The sequence below is a fragment of the Rhamphochromis sp. 'chilingali' genome, assembly GCF_963969265.1.
Source record: "Rhamphochromis sp. 'chilingali' genome assembly, chromosome: 5".
In the NCBI taxonomy this organism is placed as follows: domain Eukaryota; kingdom Metazoa; phylum Chordata; class Actinopteri; order Cichliformes; family Cichlidae; genus Rhamphochromis; species Rhamphochromis sp. 'chilingali'.
Window position 1 is genome coordinate 21,677,544 of NC_137932.1, and position 15,682 is coordinate 21,693,225.

At 39.4% G+C, this 15,682-nt stretch overlaps 1 protein-coding gene and 1 long non-coding RNA gene across 3 annotated transcripts; both read right to left on the minus strand.

Moving 5' to 3' along the window:
* Positions 1-1,454: 1,454 nt before the first annotated feature.
* On the minus strand, positions 1,455-4,893 carry LOC308397370. Its single transcript, XR_013971734.1, has 3 exons — positions 3,649-4,893; positions 2,510-2,554; positions 1,455-1,951 (listed from the first exon to the last, which is right to left on the minus strand). It is a non-coding gene; the product is annotated as an uncharacterized lncRNA (long non-coding RNA).
* A 4,902-nt stretch (positions 4,894-9,795) lies between these two features.
* Positions 9,796-12,514, minus strand: LOC308397368 (nesprin-1-like). 2 transcript variants are annotated; one of them, XM_080883225.1, is made up of 4 exons: positions 12,356-12,463; positions 11,292-11,440; positions 10,430-10,594; positions 9,796-10,352 (listed from the first exon to the last, which is right to left on the minus strand). In XM_080883225.1, the coding sequence occupies exons 2-4, from the start codon at positions 11,346-11,348 to the stop codon at positions 10,185-10,187; spliced, it is 390 nt and encodes a 129-aa protein (XP_080739351.1). In that variant the 5' UTR covers positions 11,349-11,440; positions 12,356-12,463; the 3' UTR covers positions 9,796-10,184. The 2 variants fall into 2 exon arrangements, with proteins under 2 accessions (XP_080739351.1, XP_080739350.1); XM_080883224.1 differs by lacking the exon at positions 11,292-11,440 and having other exon boundaries at positions 12,356-12,514.
* Between the last annotated feature and the right edge of the window lie 3,168 nt (positions 12,515-15,682).

The window sequence follows — 15,682 nt, forward strand, 5'->3', positions numbered from 1 at the left end:
AAACAATAAACTTCCAATAAATGATGAACAATGTGTGACTGAATGTGTTCAGTGAAAGACTTTGAAAATATCGCAGCATAAAACCAGTGTAAAAGTACTACTTTTGGGGGTATTTATTTGATGATGCAACCAGAAAATGTGCAGGTTGTGAGTTTAACATTTTCAACACTGGAGAAGAAGTACATGTACACAGACTAGCTAATGACAAACATTTTTTTTAAATTAACCTTTATTTAAACAGGTTGTTCATTTTTCTGAGCTTATCTGGTGTCCAGTTTCGGTGGCAGTAGCATAAGCAGAGAAGACCCAGACCTTACTCTCCCGAGCCAGCTCCTCCATTATTTGGGGGACACTGAGGCATTCTCTGCTGAGTGCTGTGATCTCCCCAACATGTCCTGGGTGTGTCCTGTCTGTCCTGGTGGGACATGCCTGGAACATCTCACCCAGGAGGCGTTCAAGAGGCACCCTTGTCAGATGCCTGAACCTCCTCAACTGGCTCGTTTAGATGTAGAGTAGCAGCAGTTAACTCGGAATGAGACAGACAGCACCTACTGCTGGGGTGGGCCTACAGGAGGGAGAGCTCATGTCGTCTCTTCAGGACACATCACTGGACCCCAAGAAGCTCTCCCCGGAGCTCCCTTTGGCTGCTGGGGTCGGCATACGTTCAACTTTAAAATCACTCTTGGTTCTTGGCTAGCTTTGTGTTAGCATCCTTTGTGTACTGATGCTTGCAAGAAGCTAAAGTTGCTTTGGCAGAATTTTCTTTCTCATATATGCACACATAAGGAGAGAGATGTTTTATAAGCTTTAGTCATCACCGTGCACTTTTCCTGATTCACACAAAATACAGCAATCTGGCACCTTCCCACAGAGTCTTGCACGAGTATTAAACATGTTCATTTGTGCTTTGGACTGTCACCAGATTTCTTCTAGAAGTTTCTTGCCAGTCAGCAACTATCTTGGCAACACCACTTGAGTTTGTGTGTTGCATGCTAACATCCTTATCATATGTGTAATAATAATACTAAAGCTTCATCTTATGCACACACAAAAAACAAATATGGCTCCTTCGTGCAGGGTTTTCTGGTATGTTCATTTATGCTTCCCAATTAAAAAAAAAAAAAAAAGAAAAAAAAAAGAAGAAAAAGCAAAGTTCTTGCTTCTCAGCCACTGCGGCCACATCCTCACCGTTTTTTAGGCAGTTATATAAACATACTGTGAGTGAGTCATAAGCTTAAATACAATAGTTGAAGGAACAAAAACGTAATGTTTAAAAATACCAGTCAAATCTGATTAAAGTAAATAAATAATAAGTATACAATGTAGTTTTAAGACTTCTCAATGTTTCGTAACATTAATGTTCTATGAACTCGTGAGTCCAGAAATCTGAATGTCATGAAAAGTATTTATTATTCGTGTATTATTATTTTACAATACAAGGTTGTTTTTTCCTGATACTTCATGCAAACCACATTTCTCCAGGCCTGTCCTAATCAGCTTACTCAGTATCACTAGATCCAATGCTGCTCCTCCAGCAGAGCACACAAAAGTAGGAGAGACCAGAGATGCCATGGCTTAGTTAGGAGACTGTTTGCTTCAAGGCCACTAGAGGGTGCTGCCATAAAACTACAATAAATGAATTGACCTTTTGACCTGCTCACACTCTTTTATGCAAAACCCTGTTGATGTTACACACACACACAGATTCTAGGTCTGACCAACCGTCTCCACCGTGGGCAAAAAGATGACAGTCAATAAAATTCTAAAATTTTATTTATAAACACAATGAATAGTAGTTAAAAGTCCAGTGTCCCATTTAGGTACAAAGTAAAAACACACAGTCCAAGGCCAGAGCCAGCTATGCCACAAAGCCAGTTGCACTCCACACGTTGTTCACTTCAACAGGGGTAGCAATTGTCCTCTGAGACCCACCACCCTGTAAGTAGAAAGCCTGCACAGAGCGACAAAATAAGACAATTCACTATATAATTCACAGCCCATCCATCCCAAACATATCAGATCATTAGAGGTTTTGTCACATTACATACCTGCACTGAGAGACAAAATAACACAGCAGTGTTTGTAATGTGGGCTATAAGTAGACTAGCATATCAGTGCAATCAATTACACCTGCCTCCAATTAGTCCAGCCCTTTTACAGTCATTGACTGGGTGAGAAAACACGAGCAAATCAACCCAAGAGACAAGCAGGAAGACTCTCTGAAGGCTCCTGTGGCTGCACAGGCAGTCTTACAATTACGAGGTTGGAGAGTTGTTGTTTCAAAATGTTCACACTGATTTCACATGCTCATTAACTCACAACCAGCTGACCATATATATTTCTGCTGCTGAGCTGCTTTTTGATGGAGATTTTCTGAATTTATTTTGCTACCATAAGAGCAGACTCCATGCTGAAAGCATGTGCACTGTCACTTGCAATGAGTGGCACTAATGACGCTAAATTTAATTACAGGTCATGGACAGCCTTCATAAATGCTCATATTACTCACCCACACTGAATTCCAGCACAGGTTCATCTGGGTCCTGACTATTTCCTGCAAAGTAACACAAACGTCATCAGAACATTAAGTCAGAGAAACAACATTTGGAGCTTTTGTACATGATAAATTATACTGCAGTAGTAAAACAAAGTCAAGCAGCAGTACATTTATTAAAATCACCTTCAGCTGTAATATTTAAACTGATTTAGTGTCAATTTAGATTATGTTTAGATTAAAATGAAACTAGTACCCTTGTAATGTCTTTTTAAATTAGAGGTAAATATTTGTATATTTTTTACATAATATAATTATATTTACTGGATTTTCTCTCTATTGTAGTTTAGTATTATAGTTATTACTTGTTTTTTATTGACTTGTCTTGTTTTTACAATGATTTGCTCTGAATGCAGCCTTTAAAGAAAAGACTATCTGTTCAGTAACTATCCATCAGACTGGGTCCATGTTACCAGCCAAATGGGTAATAATTAAAGTAAGTTTTGAATTACGTATATTTGGGTGTTTAGGTGACACTTTTGCAAAAAAATATATATAATTAGGTTTAAAAGAACTAAACATGTATGTATTTAAAAACAATAAGTGTGTTAGAATTACTACAGCAACAGCTTGTAGCTCACTGTACTATTTTTGAGCACAACTTTGGTGCTTTTGCCTCATTTTTAAATCAGTGATCCCAGTAGCACAGTCTAAGCAGAGACCTCAGTGCTTGGCAAACAATCAATAGAATCAATTTAATTATTAAAAAGAAACAAAATAAATGCCAACCATATAAAAAAAAACATAAACTTAAGGAAAAAACTAAACTTGATTTTGTGTCTTTAGGCTATTGTTAACAGCAAGCATGAGGTTAGTGCATATGTATTATTATTGGAAAGATTACTGCAAAGAAAAAAAGGTTGAACCAGGAGGGGGCGATATTGCTCTTCTTACCATGAGTTACATGCAGGCTATTACTTACCATGTCACTCACATTTATTTCACAAAACAGCTGAACCCACTTAATTCGATTTAATTGTATTTATGCAGAGCTGAATCACAACAACAGTCTCCTCGAGGTGGTATAGATTGTAAGGTAGAAAGTCTACAATTAAAAAGAAAAAACCTCAATACAGTGGGAAGGAACAACTCACTTTTAACAGGAAGCACCCTCTGGCAGAACCACGGTCAGGGAGGGGCGGCCCGCTGCGACCCTTTGGGGATGAGGAGACGAAAAAGGGGACAAAAGACACACTGTGGACGAGAGCCAGAGATGAACAAGAACTAATTATTGAATGCAGAGAGGTGTATAAACACATGGTGGGAATCCCCCAGCAGGGTAGTCCCAGGGTAACTAAGGGAGGATTCATGGTCACCTGATTCAGCCCTAGCTATATGCGTTGGCAAAAAGGTAACTTTGAAACTTAATCTTAAAAGTAGAGATAGTGTCCGTCTCCTGCATTCAAACTGGGAGCTGGTTCCACAGAAGGATGATCCCCTTCTACTTCTAAATATCCTAAAAACCACAAGGAAGCCCACAGTCTGAGAGCAAACTATCAAACTACGAGGTCTTTAAAATAAGATGATTATTCAAGACCTCATGTGTGATGGGAAGGATTCTGAATTTGATGCTGGACCCACAAATCATAAAGAGAAACACTAACTCACACACACCAGAAAGTGCCAAGAATTATAATTATATGTAATTTAGTTTTGCGTTCCTTTATAATGCTTTCAACTATACAAATAAGACACTTCATGGGGGCGCCTGAGCCTTGTAGACACAACAAATACTGAACAAACCTCATGCGCCCTGTTGTTGACAAAACGATAAAAATGAATGTGTACTTCTGTCTTATTTAGGTCATTTTTGTAGTTTTTGTAGACAGACTACTGTAATTTCTCAATAAAATGTCGCTTATTATCGCTCACTCTCAAGAACAAAAACGTGAGTAATTTCCCAGTAGCTCACCATATTTGGGATCTTCTAACATCCACACTTCATGTTTAAACGGTGGTGCGGAGGCGGTGTACCGTCGCAGGCCGGATGTAGCATTCAGCGCGGTGTGCCTTTTTTTCAGTTGCTAAGCAACAGATTTGTCCCGCCCCTTTCGTTATGACGGGGCGGGCCAGTCCTTTGACTGGTGACGTTTCTTTGTAACGTCACCTGACGTTACAAAGAAACGTCAGGTGACGTTACAAAGAAACCTTAAACCGACCTTATATATAGACCTGGCTGTTCAGTTGAAACGCATTCACACAGCGGGACAGCAGCGCTTTAAACGTTCAAACACGGAGTTTAACACAAAACAACATTTTAGACATAAAAAACAAAAAAGTGAAATGGCAAGCTCGAACTGTAACACAATGACAAATGATGAAACAGTTCAGACCAATGGGGATAATTCTACAGTATATGCTTTGGTATCCCTCTTGAATAACTTGTTCAGTAGTTTTTCGATCAAGCAGTGGGGAGAGCTTATCTCAGGCTATCCGGATTGCTTCACCGCTAAGCGGCTTGTAGGTTTTGTAGAGGACGTAATGGACCTGTGTGAACAGTCACTAGCAGTATCACCACTGAGGTCTTCCCAGAACTCCCCTGTACATGAAAACTGTTCTGTCCACACCACTACTGGCAAAACGGTTTTGTCACGTGTGAAATTTTTGGACGATTCTGCTGAGCAGGAGTTTGATACAGCACAGAATATAGATGCTAACAGCCAAGAAACAGCTAACACAGAAGAAAGCTGTCAAAATGCTGACCAACACAGTGCTGCAAAAGCAGAAAACAATCCAATTCCAGATCCCCAGCAGCAGAAATCCTGTGTTGAACATGAAGCCAGCATCCCACCGTTAACAAACGTAAGTCAAACGGAGTCATATAAAAAGATACAGCATCACAGATCTTCTGTAGACTGTGAGCCACCTGAAAAAACCTTAGACTTTGAAAGATGGTTAGAGACATTAATTCAGGCTGTGCTTTCAAAGCTTGGTAAACTTTTAAAGTGCCCTCATTCTCACCAAAAACGTTTGTTGGATCTACTCTTGGACAAATTCAAGGGGATGGATTTGCATTTAGACCGAAAAGTGCAGAATTATTTTGACTGCATTGCTAATGCGATTTTCACTGATATTTGTGACAAATTACATAAATTGTCACTAATATCATTGGAAATGGGGAGGAGTGGGGAGGAGGATTCAATGAATTTAATGGAACAACCAATATTTAATATCATAACTACTTCAGTATTCCAAGAACACCTGTTGGCAGTAACAGTTACTGATAGACTGGAATCATATGAAAAGAAAGAAAGATGCAGATTTTCAGTGGAAATCTTTGTGGAAGGACTGATTTCCCAGGTTGCAAAAAAATCAGGCACAGTCTTCAGCATTGAAAGTGCTGAAGCTATCTCCAACCGGCTTACCATGAAAATCTGGACTGAAATCAGGGCCAGATACGACAAAATCCCACCAGAGAAGTTCAAGAAACTCAGCGAGAGGGTTTTCAAATCCCTCTGTAAAAGATGGAAGCATGCATCTTTGGTGACATTCTGGCAATTAAACTTCCAAAATCTTGATGAAGATATTGTTAAAACTTTCAAAAGAAAGATATTCACAGAACCAAGTTGCATATCTAAGTGCTTCTCATCGGTGCGGGCATTTTTTGGGAGGTGTAAGGGAAGAAACAAAGTTTCCACTTTATAGTGACATCGTGATATCAACAGCAAAATATTTTCTAAAACTCACTGGACACTTTAAATGAGCTAGTTTTACATTTAGATCAGATCAAGTCATTTTTGAAATCCCCAGGAATGGTCGCGGCAGATGGCCACCCCGCCCTGAGCCTGGTTCTGTCGAAGGTTTCTTCCTCTTAAAAGGGAGTTTTTCCTTCCCACTGTCGCCTCGTGCTTGCTCAGAGGGGTTTGTTCTTTTGGGGTTTTCTTTTTAATACTGTAAGTTGTTACCTTACAGTGTGAAGCACCTTGAAAACACCATTGTTTCCTTTGGTGCTATACAGATTGAAGTGACTTGCACTGATAACATAACTAAGCTGGGACTTTAATTTAACATCAATAAAATTATAAAAATATTACATCTTGATTTCTGCTTGTTTTCATTGTCTGTGACTTAATGAATACAAATGTGTAATTTAACAGATTCTTTCTTTATGTTAGTCTGACCGGTGATTCCACGTTGGCCTTAGGTGTTGGCGCAGATACGCTGCAGCCCCTGAGCCATTAATGGCCCAGCACACTACAGTAAAAACAAAACAACAGCCATCTGTCCAACTAGGAAAGGAAAATAATAAACTGCCTCCTTGGAGGCAACCTGACTCAAAACAGTTGCAGTCCAACTCAGACCGACTGCAATCACTCTCAGGCAGATTGATGAAGATCTGCAAATAACTGTTGTCTAATTTATAAACGCAGACAGATTGCCAACACGTCTGTTCACAATAGAGGACTGTACTTACATGGTTGCAAACTGGTTATCTTGCTTATATGAAAACATTACTTTGGAGCAATGAAACTCAAACACATTCATTTTTAAAATGCTTCAAAATGAAATTTTGAAGCATTTGGCTTTATGCTTTGAAAGTGCCGTTGTGAGTGGGAGTGTGAAATCCTTACTTGATGTGTTCCCTTTGCCTTTACTGTTTTCAGTTTTATCAGTTTTCAGTTTTATTTGTCATATGCAAGTTAGCACAGGGTCAACATTGCAATGAAATGTGTTTGACGAGCAGCAGTCACTCAGCAGCATGGTACAGTAGAAGAAAATATAATAAAATATAATAAAATAAAATAAAAAATAGAAAAATAGTAAAGAGCAAAATATTAGAGAGACGTGGTAAAAGAGAAAAGATGACTAAATATATATATATATGTATCTATAAATATATGTACACTAGTGATTAAATAAGAAAATCTTGAAAAGAAATATGACGGGAGGTCAGATGGGATATTGCACAGGAATGAGCAGCAGAAAATTACAGTATTACTCAGACTTTTAATAGTCATATTGTCAGTTTTGGCCGACGGTCATGGGTCACTTCCACTAAAATAGCACGAGACTGGAGTAAAATGTACTTTATTAATGAGAACACATGGTGATACAGCAAAGAATCCAACCCTTCTGAAAAGCAAATGGCTTCCTGTTATACTCTACCTGATTCAGGTGAGCATCTGGAATAGACCAAGTCTGGGGGTCAGCAAACCAAAGGGAAACAAAACCCTCCCCATAAGGAAACCACTACAATATAACCAACACGATATAACACATCATAGACATATGAAGATTTGTAACAAGTCCTATAAATAACTCCATAACATATAAACTTCAGTCTCTTCTATATACATTAAAACAGCGGTCCCCAACCTTTTTTGCGCCACGGACCGGTTTATGCCCGACAATATTTTCACGGACCGGCCTTTAAGGTGTCACAGATAAATACAACAAAATAAAACTAGTACCGATACCGGAAAAAAAGAAGATTTATTCATAACACACGTGAAAGACCCAGGAAAACAGAGTTAACGATAAAAACGATAACAAAATAACGATAAAAACTCTGAAAACCATACATTTCACACCCGAGCCTCATCTCTCGACCAAACGACGGTCCGTGGCCCAGCGGTTGGGGACCGCTGCATTAAAACACCTTAACCACAGTTAGGTTTCAGCCCTCGCTGACTCAGAACAAAGTAAGACAATCAGAGTTCGATTGGTTTTTACTTGTGCAGGGGAAGCCTGGTCGGATTCTCAGAGTTGCAAGCTCTACACCCAAACTCAGACAACTCCAACTCCAGCCTCCACTCGCAGCCTTTTATTGAATGAAAACAGTTACACAACCGCCCATTGTAAACCCCATATGTTGTGGGGTGTCTGTATACGTGACTTCCTGCTTACAAACGTTTTAACCGCATCTCTAGTCATAAAAGGGTCATCTCCCCTCAACCTCGTATATGGCTTAACCTCTCTAACAGTCCACCATTTACATGGTGAGCCCATAAAGGGCAGGAAGTGAACATTCCTTACCAAATAAGGAAACCAGAATCTTACATAGATTGTGCCTGCAGTTGAAAACTATAGCTAGTAACATCCCCAACATCCTACATGTGGGGGAGGAACAGAAAATATCTGAACATACAGTTCAAGACAAGGTCCAAGCACAATAATGACAACTTTTAACAAAATCACTCCAACACACTCCCCTAGCCTGGCACATTGGTTTTCTCCAGGAGCTCATAAGCAGGTGATTGAGCTGCTTTTACTCTTTACAAAGTGAGTACTGTTAACACTTCTCTTTTTACATATACAACTAATTTAGGTTACAGACAAATGATTAAATGTGAACAGCTCTAACACAGGTTCTTTTCCTGACACAGGTAGGATGGCCAGTCCCCCTGTCTCTTCACCTTTAACGAGTCACTTAAATAACAACCCAAAAAGCCTAATAAAGAATCACAATCAACCAGTGTGTGTTTTTCTTCATTACGGTTTTTAAATACAAATCAGTCAGTCAATTAATAAAAATACAAGTAAGGGCTGAATCAGGTGACCATGAATCCTCCCTTAGTTACCCTGGGACTACCCTGCTGGGGGATTCCCACCATGTGTTTATACACCTCTCTGCATTCAATAATTAGTTCTTGTTCATCTCTGGCTCTCGTCCACAGTGTGTCTTTTGTCCCCTTTTTCGTCTCCTCATCCCCAAAGGGTCGCAGCGGGCTGCCCCTCCCTGACCGTGGTTCTGCCAGAGGGTGCTTCCTGTTAAAAGTGAGTTGTTCCTTCCCACTGTATTGAGGTTTTTTCTTTTTAATTGTAGACTTTCTACCTTACAATCTATACCACACTCAGAAAAATAAAGGTGCCAACTGGAACCAAAAGTGGTTCTTTAGACTGATGCCATAGAAGAACCTTTTTTGGTGCCACAAAGAACCTTTCAAACAATGGTTCTTTGAAGAACCATTTCTTTCAGTGGTTCATTGAAGAACCTTTAAAGGTGCCCCAAAGAACCATTTCTTGATGGTTCTTTGGGGCACCTTTAATGGTTTTTCAAAGAACCTTTTTAAAAATGGTTCTTTAAAGAACCATTTTTAAAAAGGTCCTTCAAATGGTTCTTTAAAAGAACCATTTTAAAGAACCTTTTTTGAGTGGTTCTTTAAAAAACCATTTTAAATCTTTCAAAATAAAATGCATCATAAATTGAATTTGAGTAGGGTAAAATAAATACGAGCACAGCATAGACATATATTAATGGTTTATTGTCATTTTGTAGTTACCAAAAGACAAAAAGGCATTTTAGCCCTCAGCACAACATCAATACTAATACATGTCACATATTAGTGTTTTAAACAGTAATAATTAAATATATTTGCTATACTATAAATAAATATATATAAATACTATAGCTACAGATAACACAACAAATAATACATGTATTGTTTAATTAATAAAACATCAGAAAGTGATAAAACACATTAGAAATAGCAATAGCTTCATAACAGACCAATAAATCAACACATTTTCATCAGCAGATGTTTGCATGTTCAGTAAAAATATTTCAACAAGTTTATGATTAAAATGATCAATGAACTTTAGCATTACACCATGTAATTTACGTTTCATGTTGTACTCATGGTCCTTTGTTAGTCCAGTTTAGGACAATGTCTCTGACGTATGTTTCATATCAAACATATGTCATATCAAAACAAGCCCACACCTGCAGTTGTTTCAGTTTTTCACTGGTGTTTCCTGTCAGCTGGTCAACCTCACTCAGGCAGACATCCATATCAGCCAACCAAACGACAAGCTCCTCCCTTTGTGCTTCAAATCCCTCCCACTCTGAGACAAGGAGCTGAAAGAGAGAGAAAAGAGTCAATTATAAAGAAGAGAGAAAAGTGAAACCCTCCTCAGAAGGTCTGACTCGCATACCTGCAGTTGACCTGTGATGGACTCCAGTTTGGCGTTCACGTCATCCCTCGCCGATGCCAGCAGCCGAGTCTGCAGGGTGCCCTGGAAGAGCTGAGTTAATGTTCGACTCCTCCTGGTCAGGCTCTCCAGCTGGATGAGCCGAGGTCTCCCCTCTCGCCGCTGCCTCTGAACACAGAAACACAAATTGCATCTGAAGCAGGAGGTGCAGATTTTTTGCTATTCTTTTCTAAATCCAGGCTAGATCACGTGGAGGTATTTGGAAAACTTTTTTGGCCAGCGGACAACTGTTGTCTTGCAGAAAGTCAAATCAAACATATGCGATACACAATCAATTCACAAGAACACATAAAAAAATAAGTCCAGTTCTTGCCTGATTTCAAGTGAAATCTGCATCAAAACAGGGTGACAGAAGTAAAACGAGAGCACAAAGCCTCACTTTGTACAAGCCTGCTATTACAGTTCTCCTCTATGCAGACGACTTTCCTGTTTTCAAGGCACAACTTGGATCTGCTGTACGAATCTTATGGATACACACTAAATGAAACAATAGTGTGCATGACTCCAGATTCTGATCTCTCATCCTAATATGGTCCCAACATAGCAACAGCAAGAAAGCAAATGTTGAGGCTTCAAAATACAAAGTCCATAAACCAATGGCTGACATGGGTTTTATCATAAGGGTGATAAATATACAGATTTCAGTCTGTCTTAGAGATTTGATGTTCATTTACCTGCAGATGCACTATACGTACCTGCTCCATGGTTTTTCACAACATTTTGCACACCACTATTAAATACAGGAAGTAGGTGAACTAAAACAAGTCATCTTTCTTTGTGAGAGGACCATATTAATGAAACAAACCTCAATGACATCATAGGGATCCCTAAAGATGCTCCTGCTGCTTCTCTTCCTCCTCATCCTAAGCTTCCTTCTCCTTGTCCTCGCCTTCCATCCAATTGTAATTCAACCTAATTGTGTTTCTCCCCCTCCTCTTCCTCATTTTGTTGGAGCTGTGAACACAATTAATGTGAATCTGGATTAATTTGTGCAAACAAGAAAAATCTACAGCTTTTTGGTCAGAGGTGCTCTTGTGATTTAAGCCGGGTAGAGTAGATTTATGTGTTGATGCTACCTGCTTCAGCTCTGGCTGCTGAGTGACATTTACACCCTGGCTGGATTACAAACTTTAACCATGTGCTGAACTTTGGCCCGGCGTTGATACCTCTTGTTAGTATAACGACCTCTTCTTAGCTTGTATGTATGATGGTGGATAAATGAAATATACAAAAAAATTAACTATATTACAAAAGAACATCTATCTTGGAAACATCAACTGACCGGAGCATAACTTGTCAACTAGTCCGAAACTAAGTTATGCAGGAACAGTCAAAGACACACCTCCTCATGTCACATTTCTATTCATTTCTATATAATTCGATTAGACAATAAAGAGTTATCTAATCTAATTATTCATTCAAAACACTTATGCATAGCTGTATTTTATACAGCTCATACAGAATTCAAAGTACAGGTTCATGTGAGTATTTAATGTACGGCTCAGATCTACAGAATTTCAAGAGTTTCTAGGGCAGACACAGAGCTCACGTCACAACAGGCTTCAGGCGCCATTTTAGTGACTTTAACAATATATTACATTTTAATTTCGGTCTAGCTGACATTAGGTTATGTACGCAGCACGCAATTGAACCACATATTTTAGAAGCCAAAGGTTCAAATTAGCTGGGAGCACCTTCACTTAATTATAACAGTGGTTTTGTTAGGAAAACAGTTGGATACTAAATTGCGCTGACCTCAACGGCTAACGTATCTAGCTAATCGCTACTGTTAGCATAACATTAACAGCAAGCTACAATGACGAGTAACAAAAACAAAACAGTAATAAGGTTTTAATGAAAATGTTTTACCTTTTCTAACAGTCCCAGAATCCACAGCTTCAAAGTCCAGCAGGTACTGAAGACTGTTATCCGCCTCGCTGTCACCGTCCGTGAGTTTTTCCCCCCCGAAAGGTCAAGGCCCGCCGCTCGCGCACTCTGTGTGCGCATGCGCATCCCAACGACTGACCCCCTCCGTCCGCTCCCGGGAGGTTATAGTATGACGTGTTCTGACGTCACTCTCTGAGTGTACACACATTTGATGGACTAACAGCTTGTTCCTTCATCTCCTCCATCAGGAACAGAGCCCTCTCTCCCAGAGAACTGCAGCCACCGCTGAACAGCATCATTCCCAAAGTCAACAAGCTTTGCAATAGCTTTAAATGTCTGCATTAAAATGGGAAAGTCTGACACCATTATCCTCAGTCAAAAATCCTTTTTAAGCTGCTGTTTTTCCTAGTTAAGCCTAATTTGTGTGCCCAGGGACATCCAATGTATATTAATAAACATATCTGTGACAAAAGGGATGCTGCTCTGTACAAAAGATTAAAAAAAAAAGTCAAAGTAAACATCTGTCATTTCCGCTATATACAGTATAGTATATAGAGAGATGAGACTACGAGGCTCCAATTACATCAGTGCAAAAAAAACAAATAGATATAAGAAAAGTAAGAAAATAGATATACACTTTATACACTAAATATAAACAAAAGTACGTCTTTGTGTTTCCATTTAAACAGAAAAAAACTTGGCACAGAAAACAGACAGATGAAATGGGATGGAGAAGGTGTACATAAATTATACAACATACCACAGTACATTGCACATAAATATTGTTCCTATAAAACACAACATATTTTGTTTTGGACAGCTCTGTTAATGTAAAAATGTTTTAGAGATCCTATATTATTTGAAAGTACGTATTGTGACTCTGTGGAAAAGCATCAGAATCAAGGAACTAATGTGAGCAAGAAAACACCGTACTGTGGTCGAAACTTAAAATAAGCTGTGGTCCATTGACACCAAAAGTGAGTCGGGTGTTACTCCACCTGTTTATAATCTCTCACACCCAATAAAATATGTTAAACAGGGGCAATGTTGCAGTGACACCAAACTCATCATGCAGCTTTAACCTGTAACGTGCAGTTTACCTGCATAAAATGGCAAGAAATTGGTTTCACATGCTATGTGAAAGAAAACTAAGCTTTTAAGAAAACCGACTCATAGCACTAATAGTAATAAAGATGAGCAGGATTATTTGCTACTTATGCAACAGTCAGCAAGCTAGTTGATGACATTTTAGAAATCAATTCTTAGTTAATGACATCGTCTTCCATCTTCTCAGTTATAATTATAGAAGATGTGTCTCTGCATGACATAAGATGGAGTGTAAGGAGCTCCTCCAAGAGGACCCAAACACAGGACAAACACCTCAAACCAACTGTCAAGCATGCTGGTTCAAGGATGGTGATGTGAGCTCGTCCTGCAGCCACAAGAGATGGGCACCTTGCAGTCGATGAACTCCTCTGTATGCCAAAGTTTTCTAGAGTCCAAAGTGAGGCTGTCTTTCTGACAGCTAAAGCTTCTCCTAAATTACACCATGCAACATGATAATGACCCCAAGCACCGCAGCAAATCTATAGCATGGTAGTCCAGTCCTTAACCTGACTGAAATGCTGTGTTTAAAGGAATGCTTGCAAATGTCAATTAATTTAAGCAGCTGAAGTTATTGCTGCTAACTGCTGGTTCTGTAAACTAATCATAGAATGATTGCGATATTGAACTAAAACAAATGCCTGAATCCTAAATTGTGGATCACTCATTGTGGTAATCAAATCACTAAATGTGATTCAGAATTTTTTCTTTTGTATATATTATTTTACATCCAGCGGTTAATAAGAGAGTAGATATTTTGATTATAGTTAGCAAAAATTCAGACTAAAGTCTGGATTTAGATACATCAAAGCCTCTTATTCATTCTGTGCCTGGCGCTTGCATTTCTGTACCGTCACATACGCTAATCCCAGTTTCTCAATGATTGCCTGACACTGTTCTGGTGAAGTGATGAAAAACTCAGAGGCAGGTTTCACCCATAGCAGAGGATCTGTGTTGAATCAGCAACTTGCAAAACTAAATCAAAACATGGACTATTGATTTAAAACAGAAATTGCAACAAAGTTCAACATTTACTTCATTTACGCAATTAAATCACCTGAGCAGCTTTACTCATGAAATTATAACAGTAAGCTGAATTTATATGCAGTGAGATTTACTGATCAATTACCAAAGGAAAGATTTATGCCTGTAAAGAATGGCAAATGGCCGCCCTGTTACAATGCCATAAAAAAAAGATTGTCATGAAAAGTAGGTGGCATCTGATCTACTGTAACCTGTTGAGCAAAGCTGTCTTTCCAGCCCCACTCTCTGATTTTTCTTTTCTTAAAAAAAATCAAACAAAAAAAACATATGTTTTCAAAGTTATTTGGTTACAAATGTATTTTGGAAATATTGAGCAGTGCGAAAACCTGCACTGATCTGACCTAATTTCCTCCTCATCCTGATTCCTGACCTGGCTAAGGTGGTTCTGGCATCTGACAAGGATTCCTTCTGGGCGTCTCCCTGGTGAGGTGTACTGGCCGTGTACCACCGGGAGGAGGCCCTCGATCAGACCCAGGACCTGAAGGAGTTACCATGGATAAGCTGGAGAGGGAGGTCTGAAGTTTTCTGCTTAGACTGCTGTCCCCGCGACCCGGTCGCAGATAAATGAAATGGGTAGAGCAAGTTTAGTTTGTAAAGCATGCAATTGTTTCCATGCAGGAAATCTATAGCAAAAAGAAGAGATGAGCCCTTCGTCACAGATGGTGTGGTCACCTGCAGGTTCAAGGTCATTGCATCTCCAACCCACATCGATAGCCACTGTACTTGAGGGAAGTTTGGACAATGTTAAACACTTTCTTCAGGCAATTGTATTTGGATCACCTAAATCAGGGGTCCCCAACTCCAAGCCTCGAGGGCCAGTGTCCTGCAGTTTTTAAATGTGTCCTTGATTGAACACAGCTAATTCGAATGGCTAAATTACCTCCTCAACATGTTTTGCAGTTCTCCAGAGGCCTGGTAATGAACTAATCATTTGATTCAGGTGTGTAGACCCAGAGTGAGATCTAAAACCTGCAGGACACTGGCCCTCGAGGCCTGGAGTTGGGGACCCCTGACCTAAATTCATGACAGTAATTCAAGCAGTAATGCCTAGACGGACAAACAAACCATCCTTAACCTCCTTGGACCTGACGTCCACATATGTGGACATCACATTTTGGGTTATTTAGACCAAAAAACTCAACACATTCTTACCAGATAACA

Coding starts and splice junctions, on each gene's coding strand:
- LOC308397368 (XM_080883224.1), bottom strand. CDS start 12,499: ATGCGCATGCGCACACAGAGTGCGCGAGCGGCGGGCCTTGACCTTTCG. Junction 10,595..12,355: donor TTCTGGGACTGTTAGAAAAG/GTAAAACATTTT, acceptor TTCTGTGTTCAG/AGGCAGCGGCGAGAGGGGAG. Junction 10,353..10,429: donor CCATCACAGGTCAACTGCAG/GTATGCGAGTCA, acceptor TCTCTCTTTCAG/CTCCTTGTCTCAGAGTGGGA.